Source organism: Hyperolius riggenbachi, chromosome 5, assembly GCF_040937935.1.
Source record: "Hyperolius riggenbachi isolate aHypRig1 chromosome 5, aHypRig1.pri, whole genome shotgun sequence".
NCBI classification, from domain to species: domain Eukaryota; kingdom Metazoa; phylum Chordata; class Amphibia; order Anura; family Hyperoliidae; genus Hyperolius; species Hyperolius riggenbachi.
Window position 1 is genome coordinate 234420053 of NC_090650.1, and position 26919 is coordinate 234446971.

Genomic DNA, 26919 nt, shown 5'->3' on the forward strand with positions numbered 1-26919 from the left:
CATATTCATGCCTGCTACAACTCCCTTATCATTTGGTCCTTCATCTGTTTACAACCCATCAAGTGTTTACACATTATAATCCTTTCTGTTACTCATTAGCGTTGAGCCCATCATCTGATTGGCTAGCATTGTTCCTACATCTGCCTCTTGGTCACTTCCCTATGCAAGATTTTAACTATCATCTGCCTGCCATGCAACATTTACAATGTAATTCCATCAACAAAGCTTCTGCCTTTAAGATAACAACCACATTTAACCATTTGAACACAAACAATAAATGTTCCTATTTATCATTAACTGACAAACATTGTGATCATGTCACTACTACCTCCCCAAAGTAGCCATGTCATATAATAGGGAGGTATAACCCACTCATTTATGGATGGTGGAAATGTCCTGGATCTGTTTAGTGCATGCTTTGCTAGGAGATGACAATGATGCCAGTTAAATTGATCATATCACTGCCAATTTTACCAGTATTTCCTCAAAAAGTATATTGCATTTACATGTTTGCAAAGGAAAAAGCAATCCTGATCAAATCATCTCTACGTAGTGTAGTGTAGCCATTTAACAAACTGTATTACACAGACATAGATGAGATTATACAGATGTCTACTCAGGTAAATGCTCAGTATCTGGGTTTGAGTAAGAATGCAACTCATCAAGGCTTGCAGTCAGCGTATTTCCGTTAAGATCAGTAAAACAGTGGCTGATGCAATTCAGGTATTATTTGTGGACTTCCAGTCTAGTTTATGTTCTCATGGTTTTTCATAATTATCTCAAATTAACTTAGGTTGTATAGCCACTATATTTATCAGTGTGCATGGCAATAATGTACTTGTTCCATTCTCTGCATGCACAAACTACCTGTACACTACTTTAACAGATATCATAAGGCTTAGTGCCTTAATGCCCAATATAACAATGTCTACACATTGGAACAAGAGACTCATGACTTATATGTAGATGAAAAAACCTTGTGGACTATTATTAATAATGTTAGCTAAAAGAGAAGCAAGGAAGGCAGGGGACTCTGAATGCAGCAGCAAGAAGGGCAGAGCTACCAGGGGAAGTATACTCATGCCAGACCAGACAGAAAGTGACTGCTGCTCCCCACTACCTTAGATTGGGAGTTGAAGGACCAATATAGCCAGGAGCTTAACAGAAAGTAGGGTAAAGAAAGCCACACCAAGTATATGTGATTTTCTGCCAACCAGTTGCACTGCTTCTACAAAAGCCAAGCTGTGGAGGTTGTGATTGGTCATGACTGAGCTGGAAATTATGTGGCCAATCCAAGGCTTGGTTTGCTTCTGGAGATTTGCCTCTAGCAAATGGAAGCCACAAATATCATATTAGTGTGGTGGGCCTTCTGGTTGTCCAAGCGTTTACCAGATGGCCATTTTCATTGATTTTAAAGGACATCATGTTTTTCTGCTGCAGAAACCTGAATTTTGTGCTCTTAAATTGAATTGAATTCAAACAACATCAATGACTAAGACTTAAAAGTCAAGAAGGTTAAAATGACATAGGTCATGGTGAGCAGTAGACAGAGACATGTTCCTTCAGGCAAAAAACAAACAAACACTTCTGAAATGCCTATCAACAAACAATTTGTGAATACAGATGTAACATTCTTTTGGAATTCCTGGAATTACATTGTTTGGCTGAAAGTGAACAGATCAGATACAGGTCTTCACAAATGGCTTTATCAATGCACAATGTAGTATGATAATAGTCTATAGATTGGTTGCTTTCATTGGGAAAATAAGCACTTTACTTCTGTGTAGCATGCAAACAATGAAATAGATGTCAAACCATTTTATTTTCCTACCTGTTTTGGGATCAACAGAAAAATAAGGTTGTCCTTGAAGAATACTGTAAACAACTCTGGCACTGTTTCCATATGTAGGGTCATCATCATCTGTAGCTGTCACCTGAATAACAGATGTACCTGAATGGTTAAGAAAAGCATCCTGTTAAATACACATAAAACCGTTAAGCCATATGCAGGAAATAACCTTTAACCCCATCTGGATTTATTTGGGTGTAAATGTCCAGTTTTAACAAACATCATTTCATTGAAATTAAACTTCTAATGTATATAAACAACACCCACACACAGGGGCGTAACTAGAAATCACTGGGCCCCCCTGCAAAACTTTAGATGGGCCCCCCTTTCCCTGCACACTTAATAGGGACTGTCTACACGTCTTTGTCTACAACACTTTGTATGATTCGTTATAAGTGGCTGAGCAGATGCAGTCATTAGAACAATTGTGCAGAGAGTAGAAAGTTTTTTCTCTCCTTGCCCTGAGTTGTCAGCCTCTCAGGACAGGGCCCCCTGTGGCTTCTGGGCCCCCCTGCAGTTGCATCCCTTGCAAGGTCTATTGTTACGCCCCTGCCCACGCATGTAGGCACTCCCACATGTACTCATGCACGCCCTATTGCAAATCTCCAAACTTTTCAAACAAATCATTGCATTTGTATTTTTTTTTTCAAACTATCACTTTAACTTCTGAAAAAAGAAAATACAATATGTTCGGTTTAACTTAATGCAGGGTTTTGGACAGGCAAAAAAGATACAAGTTACGTAGCACAGAGGTCCGAACTCCACCATTCTATCACTATACCCAAGAGACTGCATATGGTAATGTGAAAAATTAACTTACACTAAAAGAGCTAGGCTAGGTCAACAATCTTAAGGCTAATTATAGCTGCCATCCTTATTAGGGAGTTAGAGCATGCATAATGATTATAGATTTTAGCTGGGAACTAAGTTATTATTGTCATTGTTCTTATTATAGCACTTTAAACGTCCATAATACTTAACATTAAAAAATATATTTTTGGTTTACATGAGCAAACAGAAAATACACAGTTCTGCACTATACCTTCTAAAATGTACTTTTGGAAAAAATAATTAGATGTACTGTACCATATTTAGCAACACCGAGGAAGCTTGAAAAAAAGGCAGCTGAATCACTGTATGAGCTAGCGTACAGTATGAGGATTCAAAGAAGAGTTATGAGGATTGGAATATTCAAACAGAAAATAAATTAACAGCGCAGTGCATGCCTTGTTGGACAATGGATGATGGAACAATGCTGAGTCCATAACTGGAGTAAATATTTTAAAGTGTACCAGAGACGGTGCAAAAGAAAGATTTGATACTTACCCGGGGCTTCCTCTAGCCCCATAAGCATGTCTGAGTCTCTTGCCGTCCTCCCGCCGGGGGTCTGCACAGGCACAGAAGACCCCAACTGATGTGACTTAGCCAGTTGCTAGGGCTGATTGCGGCTGAATGGAGGCATGCAGGAGTACTGCGAGGGACTCAGCAGTGCCTATAGGGCTGGAGAAAGCCGGGGGTAAGTATCAAATCTTCCTTTTGCAGCGCCTCTGGTTTCCTTTAAGTGGCATACACATGAACAATAACTGTCACCTGTAGCAGTCAGGACACAAATGCTAGGTTAACTTTTCTGGCCATATGTGTTATATAGACAAATTGCTTGACCACAGATGAGTGGTGTGTACTGTTAAATGTAAAGGGGAGGAGAGACAATGCTTCTGCACACAGTGGCCTTAATTCACTAAGCATTACTGCATTTGGTACTGCAAGAAACAGCTGATTTTACTCCAGACAAATAAAGTACAAAGAAAAGTTCCCAGCTCTCTCTTAGTAGTAGGCAGTTAACTTACCCCTCTGCAATTCTGCTCCCAGGGTGATAGTAAATCATTAGATGATCCACAGCATTGCCAGCTCAACAGTGTCACTGTACATGTAGTAAATCAGCATCTCTTGGCAGCAAATATAATCACAGCAGGAGGTGTAGGATTTCCTGGTTTGTACATTCCAACACACATCTGCTAGGCTCAGTCTTCCCTCTCTACTTCCTGTGACATCACCAGGTTCATTAGGCCGGCCAATACCTACAGCTGGAGTAGATCGCAGAGCTGTACAACTGATTAACGGCTTTTTGTTACTTTTTTTAAACCTGCCAACTGCGATCGCGATAGCAGGTTGTTTACGGTACTGAGCTCCGTAACTAAGGTGAGGATGTGTGCGCATCAGCACGTGCAATCCCCTGCAAAATCCTGCCACATGACTTAATGCCTTTTGGCTTTAGGCGGTCCTGGGGCTGCCACCTTCCCAATGCCTATCAGCGTTAGGCAGTCGGGAAGGAGTTAAAAGTCTCCTGGAAGTGCTCATTTACATCATGTGACATCTTTTCTGTCAGTAAGCAGCCTTGCTAATGTGGTAGGCCCCTCCACACTTGGTTTGATCTAACTGCCTCCTCCTTTGTTTCTCTCACACACATATAGGCAGCCATTTTACCACTACAGTTATTCCTGCTGCTGCACACAGAGCTCTGAAAGTGAGTCGTAGTGTGTAACTGTTAAAATCCTCAGAGATACTGTATATAAATAATTAGGCATCTAAATTAGAATGGCCCAGAACTGAACGCACAGCCTCTTTTCTCAAAGGCTGTTGCTTTACCACTGTGCTTTGACTACTCTTTAGACCAGTCATTCAGCACATGTAATTCTACCTTGGGAGATAGGAGGGATTCCAAAGGTATAATAGAACTTGCATGTGCTGAATGGGTTGCAATTCTGTTTATTGGCTAAAGTGCATAGATTGGACTATATCTTTCATTTAAACTGAAAATCATTATGCCTTGAAAGAAAAAGATATAGAAAAGTAACAGACCAAATTACTGAATTCCTGGAAATCAGAAGGTTTAGAAAAGGGAGATCTAGCATATGTAATGGGGCACATATTGTATATTTGGCAGTCTTTAATTGTCATTTTGACTACAGGGTTGGATCAAGTGAAAATCACTGAGTTGTGTAGTCAGTTTAAAGCTGGAAATGAGAGCTAATGTAAACAATCTGTTCAAAAGTAGTATCAGTCTGTTGTCTCCTATATTAAATTGTTATGGTTTTCACCATTGGGGCAGGTCTAATTAGGCCATTGCCATGAGTTTCCCCCAAATGCAGGGTAGATGCACAGTGGTCTATATGGTTCTCCATTCCTCGTGACAACAAACATAATTTGAAGGTTGTGAAAGGTGTCAGGATTTTCAGAGAGCTTGTTGACCCCTGCACTAGCATTAGGTGTGGGTTCTCCCAGGATGTATAATCTAAGTGGCTATGTGTCTTCCCCAGAGCACCCCGCAAGGGATGATGGGCTGCCACCCCTATTAGGCAACTGGCTACTTTGCTACCTGGTAGATGCCAGGTCACAACTCCTGGGATTACCCTACCAGTAATGGATAGAACAGGAGATTCCACTGGGCAAGTGCAGGCACAAAGCAAGCTGGTAAATAGAGATAAGGTCAAACTAGTCGATGTCAAAGGGCAAACAGCGATCAAAAGATAAAAACAAGCCAAGATTAGGATATGCAGATTACTAGTGAAGTCAGGATACAAGCTGGGTCATAACTTGTTTTTAAGCAAGCAGGATATCACAGGGCATACACGAATAAAGTCAGGACACATATCAGGAAACAGGATAACCAGGACAAGGATGCAGGGAGCCAGGAGCTACATAAAATAATCTTGATGAACTGGCATTGATCTGCTGACTAGTAAGTGCTTATATATGTTCTGATTCTCTAAAATGCACAACAGTTGTGGGCACTCATCAATGCAAGAGACCCAGCAGAAGTAGATGTGGCAAAATTACATAGTCACAATTGTATTGTGTATGCTACTTTAAGACCTATAACCTAGGAGTATTCCACAAGACTGTATTGTTTGTCAATCATTATAGCAAGGGTAACAACAGAGCAATTTGTTGTTACACTGCTAGTTATAACTTTGCTAACATGCAGAAGTTAGTCACTGGAAAGCCATTGGTCTGTTGATAATTCAACACTTCACAAGCTGTGTAGGACATGTAGATCATTTCTTACTAGGGTCTGCTCTCTATTTTGTCACCTTTTTCATAAGCCTAGTAGTCTATAGTAGTTATGGGTGGATGTCTCATAGTGTGATTTGGTAGGTGAACTGTGGAAGTATTTAAGAACCTTCAGGTTAACAAATGCCTAAATACCAATGCAAACACACTCACCGGGGAAAAGTTTAATCCCCATTGGCCAATCCAACCCAGCTGACTTTAAATTCAGTCATGATAGGCATTACAAGATAAAAGTTTGCTGCTGGAGAGTGAGAGAAATAGTTTCAAATGCCAGTAACATGAACATACATTTTCAAACACATTCACAGGGGGGAAAACTACATCCCTAGTTTCTAGAAAATGGAACAAATACAATTTTATGATATTGCAACTATATAAAAAACAATTATAAAACAATAGTCCCAGTGCTTACGTTCAAAATGCAAATAAACATTTCTCATGTACATGCAGACAATTCACTCATTGACCAGTCGCTCCCCTACTAATTGTATTGTTTAGGAGGAACAAAAGTCAAAAACTTAACCACTTGCCGACCAGGGGATATTACAGTGATCGGTGCTGCGTGGGCTCTACAGCCCGCGGCACTGATCAGGAGTGCAGCAGGGCGATCAGACTACCCCCCTTTTTTCCCCACTAGGGGGATGTCCTGCTGGGGGGGTCTGATCACCGCCGGCTGAATTTGCTTAGCGGGGGGGCTCTTCAAAGCCCCCCTCCGCAGCGTTCTCCACCGTCTCGCCGCTCCCTCCCTCTCCCTCCCCCTGTGAGATGCGAAGGACGGATTTCCGTCCTGCGCATTAAAGGATAGGCTTCAGCCTATCATATGCCGGCAATCCCCGGCCAATCAGAGGCCGGGGATCGCCGATCTGCCTTACGGTGCTGCTGCGCAGCAGCGCCGTATGATGTAAACAGCGGGGATCTCTTCCCCGCCTGTTTACATTTTGCCGGCGAGCCGCGATCGGCGGCTCTCCGGCTGTTCACGGAGACACCCTCCGTGAACTGGCATGGAAAGGCCGCTCGATCAAGCGGCCGTTTCCATGGTAACCCGCAGACGACCAGTTTACGCCAATCGGCGTTAGCTGGTCGTCAAGAGGTTAAGGGGGATCCCCAAAGTGTGATGATAATTTGAATTCTGACAACTGAGCGCTGAAGTGACCTTTTTTAAGTAAAAACCAAGATGCCCCAGTCATAATAATTTCAGGAAAGTTTTTTTAACAGTTAAGAACTTTGAGTGACTTGCAGAACTTGCAACACTGTGTCACCTTCTCTCTAACTATACAGAAATTTCAATAGTCAAAGAAAAAGAGCATAATGTAAAGCTCAATCTACATGATACAATTCGATTACGATTCTATTTAGAATTTGATCAAATCCGACGTGTCTGATCGGGATTCGATTCGATGCAATTCGATTTGCCATTGTTTTGCAATTGCAAATCAAACTGAATCAAATCGTAAATAGAATTGTAATCGAATCGTACAAAGAATCGTATCATGTAGATTGGGCTTAACAAACAAAAATTCTGTTGAAGACTACAAAAAGATACTGTTATAATCGGTGTCTCTGTTATCCTGCTGGTGGTTTTTCTGATGAACTGTGCTGTGGACTTCCACGATCAGCCAGCAGGTGTCTCCCGTGTTGCTGAGAACTTTGCAGTTCCCCAGATCACCAGCAGATGGAACTATAGGAACTACCTGAAAGATCACCTGATCAATGTGCTGCTACTTAAGGCTGGACTTCCTAGCAGCACATTGCTAGATCATTTTGTTTGGTTCCCAGCAGTGTTGTGACTCTGGCCATCACTCCTGTATTTTGAACTCCTGGTATATTGACCCTTGCTTGTCCGACTATTCTCTTGCCTTCTGTCTTGGTACTTCTTATTCATTCTGACTGCCTGGTTTGATTACTGCTTGTCTGACTATTCTCTGGTATGCTGATTTGGTTATATGCTCCTGTATATAGTGTGTGATATGCATCATTGTATGTTTTGTATATATTCTGTATAGATAGACTAATAGGTTCAGTTAGTTGTGGTGCACCACGTGTAGGTCGTATATAGATTGTATGTGTTTGGTGATCTGTGTTGTTACACATTGCATAATTGTAAATAAAACACATTTATCATTTCTACTCCGTTGTACAGACGTTTGTATTTCAGTGGGATCTTCTGGTTTTGTTTTAACCTAAGGGTTGACCATGCAGAAGTCATGAATCTGTCAGTCTGGGTCTTGTCACGACCACGATCTGCATGGTCAATCGTTACAGATACCGAATATTAAAATGAATCCTTGGACACGAACTTGGCTATTTCTTCTTTGAATTTTCTTTGGCCACTGTTTACTATCCAAAGACAGTACTTCTCATTTAGGCCTATGTACTATTCACTTTTCTCCTGAGTTTTTTCCAAGGAGATCGTTTTAAACCTTACCAATAAAATACCATTAAAGCTCCCTGCATGTAAGGAATACCCAAAAGAAGTTTGTTTTTCCATTTTATCTGCTCTTTTCTACTTTTGCAATTGCAGAGTGCTGAAAAGTTATTTTTAGATCAGATGAAAAATTATCTCCTGGGAGAAGACCTAGGAGAAAAAGTTAATTGGATAAGAGCCTAAGTTTTAGTCACTACAGACAAGGAATACGATAAAGTACTCCATGGAGAGAAGCTACACTGCAGGCTGGCTCCCAAATATTATTCTATTTTTATTCTTTCTTCTTGTGGCTTTTTATTCCAATCTGCTTTTAATATTTCTTGTATTTCTAGAAATAAAACTGCAGATTCAATGAAGATGTCCAATCCCAGTTGCTGCTGTCACTGGATAGGTTTCATTCCATGATGTTTGCAGGCCTACTATGAGTGTTATGTTATTTTTACAACTATACATCAGCATATACTTGTGCTTTGTATTTCACTTCTAAGTTGCATGAACCTTTCAGTGGGATTTTCTGTGCTGAATAAGTTGTCAGTTTAACATTTGAGTCTTTTAGCACATTTCTCAAATATTTTGCAGCAGGCTATAGGGAATATCCTTTGCTTCGAGCCTAGTAGCTAGTGTAAAGTTTAAATATTTGTATTCTTATCTGTTTTTTCTATTTCCTGCAACTGCAGTTCCAAACAGGGTTCAGATTCTGGACAATTTGTCTGTTATAGGTTCAGATCAAAGGGGATCTATGTAGCACTATCTTTCTTTCTTTCTTTCTTTCTTTCTTTCTTTCTTTCTTTCTTTCTTTCTTTCTTTCTTTCTTTCTTTCTTTCTTTCTTTCTTTTTTTTTTTCTTTCTTTCTTTCTTTCTTATTCTATTCTGAGTGATAGGTAGTTTTCTGCGGGCAAGCTACTTATCACCTAGCCATGGTATAAGGACTATTGGCAAATCCAGTTGCAGGCTTACCTGTGCGATGGGTGAGGCCAGTTAAATAGACCAATGTAAATTCCCCTCAGGTAGGATTCTCATTGGTCCAAACTGTGTACCAATGGGAGCTTCAGTGGGAGCGTAAAGATGTTTTGCTAGAGTTACTGGTAAAGAAGCGCCGGGCAGCGAAGTGCAGCAGTCCGCCAAGGAGCTCTTGGGTCTACTTAGTAAAATAGACTCCCATATGCTAACATTGTGGTAGAATATATGTGTTAGGGACTTTAGATCAGCAAGGATCCAGACTTGATCCCTCATACAACACTTCTGGGTTGAGGTTGTACAGACATATTGCAAGTCTGCAAAGGAGCCCCTTGAGGTTCTATATGTTTTACATTATTAAACCCTTGAGTGTGTTAATTCCTAGCAGCACAAAGCTGTCCTGAAGCTGTTCCCAGCTGCTCCTTCCTTCCCCTACAACTCATCAAGAACTGCAGAACAACATGCTCAAAACAACAATCTCACCCAGAGCCCTCAATATAATGACAAGATAAAAGTGAAAACCAGCAGCAAATGGACATGTGCAGTTAGAAGAAATGACAGACATGAGACGGGAGTGACAAATCAATTATGTAATTACTTTTCCCTGCTCAATTATGAGGAATTCCACAGGACTCCTGATATACCAAAACTTCTGGTTGTATTCCCTGCATAATATGAAAACTGAAAGATACTCAGTGTTATTTGTAAATTCAGTAAATAAAATATATCTCGGACTGTTACATAAATTCAGAATATTTCTTCATTTTTCATATTTGCTTTCGAGTATCAATTTTCTCTATTTCATTAGAATAGCCTGGTCATCTTATGGGGAAAGCTACGGTATTTACTCACTTCATTATTTTCCTTAGAGGACATGAAGTTCTGAGACACTCCTAGAACATTGAAGCATTTTTTTTTTAAATGGATCTAGCCAATGGACAGCCACAGACCCCCTGTGAAATCAAATGGGGGCAAGCAGCAATTTATCCTGAAAGTAGACCCATACTGTATGCAAAAAAAGCTAAAAACATGAGATAAAAAATCTCAGTGAACAGAAACATAACTATTCCTTAACTAGCCTCTGGTGAGGTCTGCTACAAACTGCTTATAGCTGTAGCACCATTAGCATGGGGGCAACTAGTAGTGATCATTGTAATGTACTAATTACAATTTCATTAAATCTCACATAATTTTTGTAATGAAAAATCAAAATGGCGAAAAATGATGCAAACATTTTGGATAATTATGACTATGTATGATTTTTCGTAATTACAATAATTTTTCATAATTACAATTATTTTTGTAATTACCCTCATTTTTGTAAGTATGATTATTTATATCATGAATTTTGTCATACAACATGAAAATTATGATTTTGTGTTGCTCATAACTGTGTGCAATTTTTGTTCAAAGGGGCACTAAAGCGATACATTTTAAAATTTAAAATATGTGCAAATATAAACAAATAAGAAGTACGTTTTTTTCCAGAGTAACATGAGCCATAAATTACTTTTTTCCTACGTTGCTGTCACTTACAGTAGGTAGTAGAAATCTGACGGAAGCAACAGGTTTTGGACTAGTCCATCTCTTCATGGGGGGATTCTCAGGGATTTATTTATTTTCAAAAGCACTTAGTGAATGACAGTTGCTGTGTCCAACTGCCAAAAAACTGTGTAGCGAGCAGAGAGGCTGGCCAGCATCATTGTTTAAATCATTTTTCGGGAATATCTTTATAAAGAATAAAAACTTTACTGAGAAAAAATCTCCTATGAAGAGATGGACAATTGCAAAACCTGTCACTTCTGTCAGATTTCTACTACCTACTGTAAGTGACAGCAACATAGGAGAAAAGTAATTTATGGCTCATTTTAAGCTGGAAAAAATGTACTTCTTATTTGTCTATATTTGCACAAATTTTAAATTTTACAACTTTTCGCCGTAGTGCCGCTTTAACTATGCAAAATTATGAGTAACGCCAAATTAACACAAAATTAAACACAAAATTGCAACTTAACATGAAATTACAACACAAAACTATAACAAAATTAGTTACACATTTTCATAAAATTGTGAACTATAATTTTGTGTCTTAAGTGCAAATTTTGTGTTAAAATTACGCAAACGTGAAGTTTTGGCTCATCATTAGCAACCATACTGTTTTTTTGCACTAGAATTTGGGCCCACTTATTTTTGCTAACAATATGTGCTGTATTTTCCTTCATTTGTTATCTCAGCATCCATAGTTTTCACATTAGAAAGGACTCTAATCCTGGTCTGGAAACCATGGGCTTCAATGCTTAACTGAAGCTACTGTGGTAACTTTAAATAATTAAATATATTAATTGTCAACAAAACAGTATTGTTATTCTATATTGTGATATAAAAAGTAATTTAGTCACACAGACTCTGAATAAAAGTTAGAGGCCTGTTTTAAAATGGATTATCATGTCTGCAGTGAAGACAGGTTTATGTCAGTTCCCCATATTTTGCATCAATACACACACTGTCCATATTGTACTGGGGGGAATTCAACCTAGCAGCTGTTGTTACATGGAGTGCAGTAAGTCTGTGAAAGCAGCAGCCAATGACAGAATGTACATGATGCATTTCTTTACATATAACACATCCCGTAGATGACATTTGAATATTAAAAGGGCAGATGTATGCACGTTAAATGACAGTTTTAATTATTTCCACATGAAAAACAAAAGAATAAAGAAAGTCTTAAATCTTAGCAAAGATAATAGAAAACGGCTATAGTATTGAGAACATTGATGCTTTTTGAATCAGACTGATATGAAATGCAACACATTCCAGTGATGAAACAAAGAAAACATTAAGGAATATTATGTGAAAAAAAATCACTCCATTTATTAGCCGAGCCATTATCTGCCGTTCACAATGACACTGCTTTGTAGGATAACTGAATTCAAATGAACTCTTCCCTTGAACATTTAATTTAATATGTAACGGGCTCTACATAGCAAGGGGCATGTGTGACTCAATATATTTAGACTTAGATGTATTATTCTCATTAGCTGACACATACTATTTAATTCTTCTGTCATTCTGTTCAATGTTTTACCAACTATTTCTGAAGATTAAAATGTAGAGTTTAATTCTCTTCCAACATGACCTACAAAAAGGCCACTGTTAAGTGTCTTTAGTTAGGTTTTATGCATACAAATGGCCAAGAAAGAACTGCTTACATGATTGGTCAAAATATGCAATACCATCATTCCTTGTCATACATAAAGATGGACATTTAATAAACAGCACATTTTATAAGAACACCTATAATACTCTTTCATAATCTACATTATTGGTGAGGAGGAAGGGGAGGAGGAGATATTACTAAAAAGGACCTGTTCATGCCACCCATTGTTTTACCTTAGCATATTTTACTGCATCCGATGCAATGCTGTTTTTGCACTTACAAAATCTAAGCTACTTCTGCATTTTAATATGCACAGCTGTACATAGCTTATACTAGAAGGGCAGTACGACAAACTACTTAAATGTATGCAGCAGGATTTGCACGTGAGGTCTCTTGTAATATTATGCTCTAGCCATGGCCTGTAAAACCTATATAATGTAATGATTTTCAACCTGAGATACTGCAGTTTATAAGCCCATACATAGATTTAAAGTGTACCTGAGATAAACATGTGGTATAGATTTATACTTACCTAGGACTTCCTTTAGCCCCCGTAGACCATCTGCTTTGCTTTCCACCTGGCTGGGCTGCACCATTCTCCAGCAATGTGGCCCAGTAAATTCTCCAGTTGCGTTCAATCGGGCACAGTCTCCCACACCCTTCTATTGTGCTCCCATGGTCGGGAGCATTTTGTGCATGTGCAGTTTGCTAAGACTGTAACTGCACTTGTGCAGAATGCTCCTGGCCACTGGAGTGCACAGCCTGGACCATGCACGTGCAGTGATTGTGAAGCCTGATTAAACGCGACTGGATTATTTACCGGGCCACATTGCGGGAGAACAATGTAACACAGAAGGACAGTGACTGGGGAAATTACTGGGCCACATTATGGAAGAACAGAGTAACACGGGAGAATGGTGATCGAGTCTACAGAATACAGGGGCTGGAGGCCCCAGGCAAGTAAAAATCTATACCATTTGTTTATCTCTTCCTTTAAGGGGCAGTTCACACTTGTCCTAGGATTTTAAAATGTCATTTTTTCACATTTTTGTATTCCTTTTTGAATGGAAATGTAAGGGCATTTTTGTGATTTTTATGTGTCTGTGTGCACATTTTATTTCACTGATTAAGGCACTGTTGTGGTGTTCAATGTTACACCAGCAGTGATTGCATCAGACATGTGTTTGAAAATTATTGTACATTCATTTATTTCTCAATCTCAGGCCCCAATTTTTCATGGTCTAATGTTTCTGCTGCATTTTGCACCCTGTCCATCATGCAAAAATCCAATTTGCCTGCAAGGTCTTTTTAAACTTTTTCCCCTTGTTGCCATTTTTCTTCTACATATACCCAACAAATTGGGGGGCTTCACTATTAACCTTTAAAGTTTGCCCATTGACATTAATTAGCTTTGAATAAAATGTACACACTCATCCAAAATTCAAGGAAAATTTGCAAGACCGCCAAAGGCATTCTCACTCATCCCTAAGCATAATGGCCTTTGGATTCAGTTGTTAGGAGATTATTGCCAATGTTTGGTGAGTATTGCTTCAGTGGAGTAGGTAGGGTGAAAACAAGACTGAAGATGTCAAAGAGAAACTTAAAAACTTAGTAAGGAGGTAGTCAGCCAATTCAGTGTACAGCACTGGACAGCAGCTCTTGAGGACTATACAGTATCGAGAGAAAGGTATTTAAAGTAAACTGAGAACATGGACATGTAGTCACATCGATGGACTACATCTCCCAGCATGCATTACAGCAGCCAGGGCCATGCTTAATCTCTGCAAGAACTTTCATCTGTGGCGAGGACAACTTTGATTTGTGGCGAGGGCAGCCAGCATGGAAGACCACATATACTGTACATGGGGCTAGTAAGCATCCCTCCAAACAGTGGAATAGCAATAGGTGATGCAGAGGTTGCGACTGAACCAGGGCCCTTGGACCAGATGGGCCCACTAAGGGCCCTTCCACAACCATTGTATTAGCTCTTCTATGGTGCTATGCTGGTGATGATCACTTCTTTCTATGCTTAAAATAGTGGTAATCATTAACAAACTGCTTCCCTGCTCTACTTACACCTCTCATACTGTGGATGTTATTGGCAGCTTGTGAAGCCAAGTAATGGCACTCCCCTGTTCCCCTACCACATTCTTAAACTATCCCCTACTGTAAACCCTATTTCCTGTAATACATAGTTCCATTCTTTACACAATAGTAGCAGTAGAATATTGTACCCTGTTAGCCATCAGTAAAAGCAAGAGGTTTTGAATCAGGATGATAACATTTATTGGCTAACTTAAAATATATAAAAGTAAGCTTTCGGCTATTGACATAATTATTTTTCAGCCCAGATTAACTACATCCATTCTGCTTGCAGCTAACTCTTGAATGCAAAATTGACCATGCCTGTGTGCCAAGCAGAGTTTCAGTTGTGTGAGCATTGAGTAAACAAAGTGTCTTATCTGTTTGTAATATATCACCTAACAACCTATCCAAACCCTGTTTGGATGTTTTGTTTCAATTAAAGGTGCCCATACACTCATCAGATTGGCAGCAGATAGATAAGAAATGCATCTGATGATCTATCTGATGCGCTTTTAGAACATTTTTACCAGGATAGAATTCCAATAGATTTCAGTTTGAAATCTATTGAAATTCGATCTGATGGCAATTTTTTGCCATCAGATTTCCATTAACCACTTCCCGACCGCCCAACGCACAGAGGCGGCCGGGAAGTGGACCCCGCAAGGACCGCTGCATGCACAGAGGCGGCGGTCCTTGTAGGGGCATGGGCGGCGCCATCGCGTCATTCGTGACGTGATCGGCCGCCGGGGACTGGCTCCGCCCACCTCACGCTGTAACCCGCCGGCCGTTCGGAAGCACCGGCGAGTTACTAGCACCCGGATCGCCGCATACAAAGTGTATAATACACTTTGTAATGTTTACAAAGTGTATTATACAGGCTGCCTCCTGCCCTGGTGGTCCCAGTGTCCGAGGGACCACCAGGGCAGGCTGCAGCCACCCTAGTCTGCACCCAAGCACACTGATTTCCCCCCCCCCCCCTGCCCCCTGATCGCCCACAGCACCCCTCAAACCCCCCCCCGCCCACTCCAGACCACTGTTTGCACCCAATCACCCCCCTAATCACCCATCAATCACTCCCTGTCACTATCTGTCAATGCTATTTTTTTTTATTCCCTAAACTGCCCCCTGCTCCCTCCTGATCACCCCCCCACCCCTCAGATTCTCCCCAGACACCCCCCCCCCGTGTACTGTATGCATCTATCCCCCTGTTCACCTGTCAATCACCTGTCAATCACCTATCAATCACCTGTCAATCACCCATCAATCACCCATCAATCACCCCCTGTCACTGCCACCCATCAATCAGCCCCTAACCTGCCCCTTGCGGGCAATCTGATCACCCACCCACACCAATAGATCACCTGCAGATCCGACGTCAGATCACCTCCCAAGTGCAGTTTTTACATCTGTTCTCTACCCTAAACACCCACTAATTACCCATCAATCACCCATCAATCACCTCCTATCACCACCTGTCACTGTTACCCATCCGATCAGACCCTAATCTGCCCCTTGCGGGCACCCAATCACCCGCCTACATGCTCAGATTGCCCTCAGACCCCCCCTTATCAATTCGCTGATCACCTGTCAATCACCCATCAATCACCCCCTGTCACTGCCACCCATCAATCACCCCCTGTCACTGCCACCCATCAATCAGCCCCTAACCTGCCCCTTGCGGGCAATCTGATCACCCACCCACACCAATAGATCGCTCGCAGATCTGACGTCCGATCACCTCCCAAGTGCAGTGTTTACATCTGTTCTCTACCCTAAACACCCACTAATTACCCATCAATCACCCCCTGTCACTGCTACCTATCAGATTAGACCCCTATCTGCCCCTAGGGCACTCAATCACCCGCCCACACCCTCAGAACGCCCTCAGACCCCAGCCCTGATAACCTCGCCAGTGCATTGCTTGCATCTATTCCCCCCTCTAATCACACCTTGAGACACCCATCAATCACCTCCTGTCACCCCCTAGCACACCTACCCATCAGATCAGGCCCAAATTTGCCCCGTGTGGGCTCCTGATCACTCGGCCAAACCCTCAGATCCCCCTCAGACCCCCTTCCGATCACCTCCCCAGTGCATTGATTGCATCTATTTTCCCCTCTAACCACCCCCTGAGACATCGTTTTACGAGGAGGATAGGAGGCGCCCTTTGTAGTGTGTTCAGTGATTGCTTCTTGTACAGAAACTCCACTTGGTAAAGAGTTGAAAGTTTTTATTTAGCACTATAGACTATCTATAGTCTAAAGTCTATAGTGCTAAATAAAAACTTTCAACTCTTTACCAAGTGGAGTTTCTGTACAAGAAGCAATCACTGAACACACTACAAAGGGTGCCTCCTATCCTCCTCGTAAAACGACGTCTTACCACCCCACTCGTGGGGTCCTTCACGACTTACTAGAAGTGAAGCCTTTTTTCCCTAAGGAGCAGCGACCGACCATCTCAAAGACTGAGTGGGGACGGGATTTCCCTACATGCCTGTACAAGTGGTTGCCTTTATAGCAACCTACACTTGTGAGTATAATTTACTCTTATTTTTATCCAACTTACCTGAAGATAATACACCATAAGGGCTCCTGGTACCCCTGCGGTTTTTTTTCTCTTCTTTTTTACTGTACTAGCTACAGCCTCCTGATTTACCCCCTGAGACACCCATCAATCACCTCCTGTCACCCCCCTAGCACTCCTATCCATCAGATCAGGCCCAATACAACCTATCATCTAAAAGGCCACCCTGCTTATGACCAGTTCCACAAAATTTGCCCCCTCATAGACCACCTGTCATCAAAATTTGCAGATGCTTATACCCCTGAACAGTCATTTTGAGACATTTGGTTTCCAGACTACTCACGGTTTTGGGCCCGTAAAATGCCAGGGCGGTATAGGAACCCCACAAAGTGACCCCATTTTAGAAAAAAGACACCCCAATGTATTCTGTTAGGTGTATGACGAGTTCATAGAAGATTTTATTTTTTGTCAAAAGTTAGCGGAAATTGATTTTTATTGGTTTTTTTTTTCACAAAGTGTCATTTTTCACTAACTTGTGACAAAAAATAAAATCTTCTATGAACTCGCCATACACCTAACGGAATACCTTGGGGTGTCTTCTTTCTAAAATGGGGTCACTTGCTGGGTTCCTATACTGCCCTGGCATTTTAGGGGCCCTAAACCGTGAGGAGTAGTCTAGAAAACAAATGCCTCAAAATGACCTGTGAATAGGACGTTAGGCCCCTTAGCGCACCTAGGCTGCAAAAAAGTGTCACACATGTGGTACCGCCGTACTCAGAAAAAGTAGTATAATGTGTTTTGGGGTGTATTTTTACACATACCCATGCTGGGTGGGAGAAATCTCTCTGTAAATGGACAATTGTGTGTAAAAAAAATCAAACAATTGTCATTTACAGAGATATTTCTCCCACCCAGCATGGGTATGTGTAAAAATACACCCCAAAACACATTATACTACTTCTCCTGAGTACGACGGTACCACATGTGTGGCACTTTTTTACACCCTAAGTACGCTAAGGGGCCCAAAGTCCAATGAGTACCTTTAGGATTTCACAGGTCATTTTGCGACATTTGGTTTCAAGACTACTCTTCATGGTTTAGGACCCCTAAAATGCCAGGGCAGTATAGGAACCCCACAAATGACCCCATTCTAGAAAGAAGACACCCAAAGGTATTCCGTTAGGAGTATGGTGAGTTCATAGAAGATTTTATTTTTTGTCACAAATTAGCGGAAAATGACACTTTGTGAAAAAAAACAATTAAAATCAATTTCCGCTAACTTGCGACAAAAAATAAAATCTTCTATGAACTCGCCATACTCCTAACGGAATACCTTGGGATGTCTTCTTTCTAAAATGGGGTCATTAGTGGGGTTCCTATACTGCCCTGGCATTTTAGGGGCCCTAAACCGTGAGGAGTAGTCTTGAAACAAAAATGACCTGTGAAATCCTATAGGTACTCATTGGACTTTGGGCCCCTTAGCGCAGTTAGGGTGCAAAAAAGTGCCACACATGTGGTATCGCCGTACTCAGGAGAAGTAGTATAATGTGTTTTGGGGTGTATTTTTACACATACCCATGCTGAGTGGGAGAAATCTCTCTGTAAATGGACAATTGTGTGTAAAAAACAATCAAACAATTGTCATTTACAGAGATATTTCTCCCACCCAGCATGGGTATTTGTAACAAAACACCCCAAAACACATTATACTACTTCTCCTGAGTACAGCAATACCACATGTGTGGCAATTTTTTGCAGCCTAACTGCGCTAAGGGGCCCAAAGTCTAATGAGCTCCTTTAGGCTTTACAGGGTTGCTTACAATTTAGCACCCCTCAAAATGTCAGGACAGTAAACACACCCCACAAATGACCCCATTTTGGAAAGTAGACACTTCAAGGTATTCAGAGAGGAGCATAGTGAGTCCGTGACAGATTTAATTTTTTTTGTCGCAAGTTAGAAGAAATGGAAACTTTTTTTTTTTTGTCACAAAGTGTCATTTTCCGCTTACTTGTGACAAAAAATAATATCTTCTATGAACTCACTATGCCTCTCAGTAATTACTTTGGGATGTCTTCTTTCCAAAATGGGGTCATTTGGGGGGTATTTATACTATCCTGGAATTCTAGCCCCTCATGAAACATGTCAGGTGGTCAGAAACGGCAGAGATGCTGGAAAATGGGAAAATTCACTTTTTGCACCATAGTTTGTAAACGCTATAACTTTTACCCAAACCAATAAATATAGGCTGAATGGTTTTTTTTTAATCAAAAACATGTTTGTCCACATTTTTCGCGCTGCATGTATACAGAAATTTTAGTTTATTTGAAAAATGTCAGCACAGAAAGTTAAAAAAAAAAATTTTTGGGACAAAATTCATGTCTTTTTTTTTTTTTTTTTTTTTTTTAAGCTGTGCCAGATCCTTTAAACAATGGTTTACATGAGTACAATACATACAGCTCCAATATGTATATAAAGGACAATATACATCACATTGTACAATACAGATAAAGTCTAATATGATATATGCTTATTATTAATTGAGTGAGAATAGTATTACAGTGTGGGCTAGGGTTCTTTAAGATAATCTCTTGCTTGACTTTTACTTTACCCAGTGGGCAGCCAAGCAGAGAGTATCCATTATTTGTGGGAATACTATGTATTCTAGTGGTACCAGTGGGCCAGAACGGACCCCCACTAGAACGTTGATTTGAATTCTGATTTTATACAGCAGTCTATCTTGTATTGGTTGTAGTCTGGAGAAATGTATTAAGTATAGGTTACGTATGAACGGATCGGCTGGAACTGATAGTAAACTAACTTGTTAGATTTTAGTCGGAGAAGCATGGATATAGGCAACAACATGAGCCTAAACATAAACACAACAGATAGTTGCAGACCCAGGGTTTTGAAAGAAAAGTGTACCAAGGGAGTGGTCTAATTTGGCACTCTATTCTGTTATTTTAGGAGATTTTATACCATATGTTATCTAGGGAGGGGATACTCAGGCATTATTCATTGTATTGATCAGTCCAACTTAAAGGAATATTGAAGTTGGAGCAGTCAATTGCTAGTCTAGTTCTTATTTTTTGTTCTAAAAATATATTGTTCTTCGTGTGTGTGAAAGGAGCAGATAGGGTGATATTTTCTCTTGGGATTTCCAATTACTTGTTATTAGATGAAGTGCAGTCAGTATTAGATGGATGATCGAGGGGCGTATTTTTGCGGGAATCGGCTCTTCCTGTATGAAAAGAAGGGCGAATTCCGGTTTGAGAATGAAGTTCGATTTATGAATTTTACGAATATATTTTTCTACATGGTGCCAGAGGTGAGCTACAAGTGGACAATGCCAGAACATGTGTAGGTATGTACCTGCAGAGGATTTGCATTTCCAACAGATTGGGGAGTTAGTAGCAGAGAATGTGGCTAATTGTCTAGGGGTTATGTACCATTTAAATAGTATTTTCTTTGCCATTTCCCAGTGTGAGTTACAACGGGAGATTTTTGATATTAGGGTGTTAGCAGTTATTAATTTGGCAGGCGAAATTTCGCTATTGAGGTCTAATGACCACACTGTGGCATACCTGTTAAGGGGGGAGATGGCTCCTGTTGTGAGATATTTATACCAGACAGAGATACTGCCTTTGAAGTAACCTGCATGATTTAACATGTTCAAGATGGAAGGGTGGATTTTTGGGGAGGAGATTTTGTCCTTTTTGATTGCGTGGAAGAGTCTGTGGTATGTAAATGTTTGGGATAGTGGAAGATTGTATTGTGTTTGTAGGTCTGAGAAGTGTTTAGGCTGTGAGTCTTTGAGAAGATCTTGTAATGATATAATGCCTGAGTTTATCCAAGGTCGTAGGTTGATATTAGTGATATAATGTTCAAGGGCTTCGAGGGCAACTGGTAGAGTGGTAGATTCATTGGATGGAGGTGGGTGTTTGATAAAATATTCCCAGGATCTTAAAGAGGCTTGTATAGATGGGTAAGGGGACTGAGGAGGTTTTGCGCCTATATATATACTTGTTAGTATAGCTCTTGGATTTGCCCCTAGGAGGATCGTGTCGAGTTTGACCCATGGTTTTGGTGAGTGTGTATTCCACCATTGTTTTGTTAGTTCTAAATTGGCTGAAATTCATGTCTTTTTTGATGAATGTAATAAAAAGTAAAAATCGCAACAGCAATCAAATCGCACCAAAATAAAGCTTTATTAGTGACAAGAAAAGGAGCCAAAATTAATTTAGGTGGTAGGTTGTATGAGCGAGCAATAAACCGTGAAAGCTGCAGTGGTCTGAATGGAAAAAAAAGTGCCTGGTCCTTAAGGGGGGTAAAGCCCATGGTCCTCAAGTGGTTAAGGCCAATGCAAACTGATAAGCAATCTCATCAGATCGACCTAAATTTTCCACCCTGCCAGTTCGATGGAAATCCATCGAAATCGATTGAAATCGGCCATCAATCGGTCGATTGGCCAACCGATTTGCAATCGATCGATCGGGATCGATCGATCGGTCAAAAAATCGGCTGAGTGTATGGGCCCCTTAAGGCATTGTAATTACAAATATTTATGTTTCTTAAAAAATCTGTGTGTCCCTTTTGATGCTGCATGTATATAGCTGTCTGCTCTAACATTTTGTAAGCATAGAGGACTCAGTCTGACGAAGGCTCAATAGCCAAAAGCTTACCCTTATAGATTTTTAAGTTAGCCAATCAATAGTATCATCCTGATTCAAAACTTCTTTCTTTACATAATTCAGGCTCTGGTTATTGCTGTCACCATTCCTACCATAATTTGGGCTCGGGCTATAGCTAGCATCCACACAGTGAGTGCCACTACAGTCATTATTCCCATTACAGCACCCAAATCATGGTGCCCAAATAACATGTTTTGATATATGGGGCTGATGCCAACACTTGCTATTTGAGTTAAATGATGCTTGCATTTGTCTTCAATGCGTAATGATGGTTGGCTACACTTTTTTTTTAAAATTCCTATTAAAAAAATGTATACTTTCTACAGCACTGTACATATTTCAAAACAGACAATAATAAAGACCATATATACATAAATTGTTGAACACACAGTACATTCAGAACATCCAGCAACACAAATACAAAATACACACATAGTTCCTATATAGTTGAATATTCATTTAACAGATAAAATGCAGAAGAAATCAGGTCAATGGTGGCTATACTTTCTATTAAGGAGGAGATGGGTAATAATGCCTACTCTTGTAGTTAGCCACTTCTGAATACATATGTAATTTAAGTAGTTTGGAAGAGTAAGGGAGAAATGGGAAAGGCTAGCAGCTGTTGAGGACTATGGGATCTAGAAAAAAGCATTTAAAGTAAACTGAGCATATGGAGATGTAGTCACAGTAATGGACTACATCTCCCAGTATGCATTGCAACACTGGACCAGACTTCTAGGGGCTGGAAGAAGCACAAAGTAACAGTGTTGCTTGCAAATTTTCGCCAAAGTCATTTTTGCATCGATTTAGATTGTGTTTTTGCATTTCTCGTGAAAATGCAAAAAGTTGTTATTTTACCATGAAAAGCATGAAACTGCAGAAAAATAATATTTTTACCCGGAAATGTTTTACCATAAAAACTCAAAAAAAAAAAAATATTCTTACGACGAAATTACTTGAGAAGTGTGCTCAAAAAATCAATATTCTTACGACGAAATTACTTGAGAAGTGTGAAAAACACGAAAAAAAAACATTTATTTTCGATGGCGTTTTTGATCGAAAATTGTATTTAACATTATTTTCAGAATTAATACAAAAAGTATATTGGCATTTTTGCTCATCACTGCCAGCTAACCCTCTTGTTTTAGCTCCAACATCCTTTAAATTAACCCAATTAAAAACACTCTCGTGAGCTAGACTATGGCTGCGCAAAACACCCTACATGTATAGGCAGCATATACAAAACAGTGATCATACTGTGAGTAGTGTTGGGCGAACATCTAGATGTTCGGGTTCGGGCCGAACAGGCCGAACATGGCCGCGATGTTCGGGTGTTCGACCCGAACTCCGAACATAATGGAAGTCAATGGGGACCCGAACTTTTGTGGTTTGTAAAGCCTCCTTACATGCTACATACCCCAAATTTACAGGGTATGTGCACCTTGGGAGTGGGTACAAGAGGAAAAAAAAATTAGCAAAAAGAGCTTATAGTTTTTGAGAAAATCGATTTTAAAGTTTCAAAGGGAAAACTGTCTTTTAAATGCGGGAAATGTCTGTTTTCTTTGCACAGGTAACATGTTTTTTGTCGGCATGCAGTCATAAATGTAATACATATAAGAGGTTCCAGGAAAAGGGACCGGTAACGCTAACCCAGCAGCAGCACACGTGATGGAACAGGAGGAGGCGCAGGAGGAGAAGGCCACGCTTTGTGAGACACAACAACCCCGGCCTTGCATGAGGGCAAGAAGCGTGCGGATAGCATGCTTTGTACCGCCATGCAGTCATAAATGTAATAAAGATAAGAGGTTCCATAAACAGGGACCGGCAACGCTAACCCAGCAGCAGCAGCAGCAGCACACGTGATGGAACAGGAGGAGGCGCAGGAGGAGAAGGCCACGCTTTGTGAGACACAACAACCCAGGCCTTGCATGAGGACAAAAAGCGTGCGGATAGCATGCTTTTTACCGCCATGCAGTCATAAATGTAATAAAGATAAGTGGTTCAATAAACAGGGACCACGCGGCAACGCTAACCCAGCAGCAGCAGACGTGATGGAACAGGAGGAGGCGCAGGAGGAGAAGGCCACGCTTTGTGAGACACAACAACCCAGGCCTTGCATGAGGGCAAGAAGCGTGCGGATAGCATGCTTTGTACCGCCATGCAGTCATAAATGTAATAAAGATAAGTGGTTCAATAAACAGGGACCACGCGGCAACGCTAACCCAGCAGCAGCAGACGTGATGGAACAGGAGGAGGCGCAGGAGGAGAAGGCCACGCTTTGTGAGACACAACAACCCAGGCCTTGCATGAGGGCAAGAAGCGTGCGGATAGCATGCTTTGTACCGCCATGCAGTCATAAATGTAATAAAGATAAGTGGTTCAATAAACAGGGACCACGCGGCAACGCTAACCCAGCAGCAGCAGACGTGATGGAACAGGAGGAGGCGCAGGAGGAGAAGGCCACGCTTTGTGAGACACAACAACCCAGGCCTTGCATGAGGGCAAGAAGCGTGCGGATAGCATGCTTTGTACCGCCATGCAGTCATAAATGTAATAAAGATAAGTGGTTCAATAAACAGGGACCACGCGGCAACGCTAACCCAGCAGCAGCAGACGTGATGGAACAGGAGGAGGCGCAGGAGGAGAAGGCCACGCTTTGTGAGACACAACAACCCAGGCCTTGCATGAGGGCAAGAAGCGTGCGGATAGCATGCTTTGTACCGCCATGCAGTCATAAATGTAATAAAGATAAGTGGTTCAATAAACAGGGACCACGCGGCAACGCTAACCCAGCAGCAGCAGACGTGATGGAACAGGAGCAGGCGCAGGAGGAGAAGGCCACGGTTTTTGAGACACAACAACCCAGGCCTTGCATGAGGACAAAAAGCGTGCGGATATAGCAGCAATGCTTTTTGCCGCCATGCAGTCATAAATGTAATACAGATGAGAGGTTCAATAAACAGGGACCGGAAACGCTACACCATCCCAGATGTTCATTGGTCATGTTACTTGGTTGGGGTCCTGGAGTGTTGCGTAGTCATTTCCAATCCAGGATTGATTCATTTTAATTTGAGTCAGACGGTCTGCATTTTCTGTAGAGAGGCGGATACGCCGATCTGTGACGATGCCTCCGGCAGCACTGAAACAGCGTTCCGACATAACGCTGGCTGCCGGGCAAGCCAGCACCTCTATTGCGTACATTGCCAGTTCGTGCCAGGTGTCTAGCTTCGATACCCAATAGTTGAAGGGTGCAGATGGATTGTTCGACACAGCTACGTCATCTGACATGTAGTCCTTGACCATCTTCTCCAGGCGATCGGTGTTGGAGGTGGATCTGCACGCTTGCTGTTCAGTGGGCTGCTGCTGCATGGGTGTCAGAAAATTTTCCCACTCCAAGGACACTGCCGATACCGTTCCCTTTTGGGTACTAGCTGCGGCTTGCATTGTTTGCTGCCCTCCTGGTCGTCCTGGGTTTGCGGAAGTCAGTCTGTCTGCGTACAACTGGCTAGAGGAGGGGGAGGATGTCAATCTCCTCTCTAAAGTCTCCACAAGGGCCTGCTGGTATTCTTCCATTTTGACCTGTCTGACTCTTTCTTCAAGCAGTTTTGGAACATTGTGTTTGTACCGTGGATCCAGAAGGGTATAAACCCAGTAATTGGTGTTGTCCAGAATGCGCACAATGCGTGGGTCACGTTCAATGCAGTCTAGCATGAATTGAGCCATGTGTGCCAGAGTCCTTCCAGAATCCTCATCATCCTCTTGTGAGCGTTGTGATAGTTGTTGTGATGCATCATAGTCGTCACCTTCCTCCTGGTCTGCTTCTGCTGACCATTCGCGTTGAATTGTGGAAGTCCAACGTGCACCGCTCTGGCCCTCGTCAGTTGTGGCATGAAATTCCTGCTCCAACTCCAGCTGTTCCTCCTCCTCTTCTTCGTCATAGCTGCTGGGGCCAGCGTTCCCTGAGGCGGATGGCCTGATGTTGGTACCATCACGCTGATCGTTTTCTCCTTCAGATTCCCCCAGTTGCATCATGACAGCTGTTTCCTTGATTTTTAACATCGACCTCTTCAGTAAACACAGCAGTGGTATGGTAATGCTGACTGAAGAGTTGTCACTGCTCACAAGCAACGTGGATTGCTCAAAATTTTGGAGGACTTGGCAGAGGTCCAACATGTTGGCCCAATCGGATCCACAGAAGCTTGGCAGCTGGCCGGATGCGCCTCGGTACTGCGCCGTCATGTACTGGACCACTGCACTCTTCTGCTCGCAAAAGCGGGCTAGCATGTGCAGCGTAGAATTCCAGCGCGTAGGGACATCACACAGCAAGCGATGGTGGGGGAGATTGAAGCGCTCCTGCATCTTGGCGAGTGCCCCCGAAGCAGTACTGGAATTTCTACAATGTTTGGCCACTCGACGCACCTTCAACAGAAGATCGGCCACGCCTGGGTATGTCCTCAGGAACCGCTGAACTACTAGGTTCATCACGTGCGCCAGGCAAGGGATGTGTGTCAGCTTAGCCAACCTTAAAGCGCGAATGAGATTACTCCCATTATCACACACAACCATGCCCGGTTTCAGGTCCAGCGGTGCCAGCCACAAATCCGTCTGTTCCTTTATTCCCCTCCAAATTTCCTCCCCTGTGTGCTGCTTATCCCCAAGGCAGATTAGCTTCATCAATGCTTGCTGACGCATGCCGACAGCTGTGCTGCACTGCTTCCACGATCCTACTGCTGCTGGGTTAGCGTTTCCGGATGAGGTACAGCTTTGAGATGCGTTGGAGGAGAAGGAGTCAGAGAGGTAGGTGCTGCTGTTGTTATCCAGTGGGAGGGACGGCGGTGCAGCTGTTTGTGGCGTGGGCAACACCCGTGCCGTAGCAGGTGAGGAATCACTGCCAGGCTCCACAAGGTTCACCCAGTGCGCGGTAAGGGAGATGTATCGACCCTGGCCGAACGCACTCGTCCAGGTGTCAGTGGTGAGGTGAACCTTGCAGGCAACAGCATTCTTCAAGCTTTGGGTTATTTTGCTGACCACGTGCTCATGCAACTCAGGCACTGCAGAGCGCGCAAAGTGGTAGCGGCTGGGAACCACGTAACGTGGGATGGCCACTGACATCATGCCCTTGAAGCTGTTTGTCTCCACCACTCGATATGGCAGCATTTCGCA

General features: G+C 42.0%; 1 protein-coding gene across 2 annotated transcripts in view; it reads right to left on the minus strand.

Annotated features, from left to right (window-relative positions):
• The window catches only part of CDH18 (cadherin 18), an 809510-nt gene that overhangs the window by 304056 nt on the left and 478535 nt on the right, over nucleotides 1–26919 (minus strand). For both annotated transcript variants that reach the window (XM_068236726.1, XM_068236725.1), the window contains one exon: nucleotides 1832–1951. In XM_068236726.1, the coding sequence (XP_068092827.1) occupies nucleotides 1832–1951 (120 nt within the window). The remainder of the gene's footprint in view (nucleotides 1–1831; nucleotides 1952–26919) is intronic.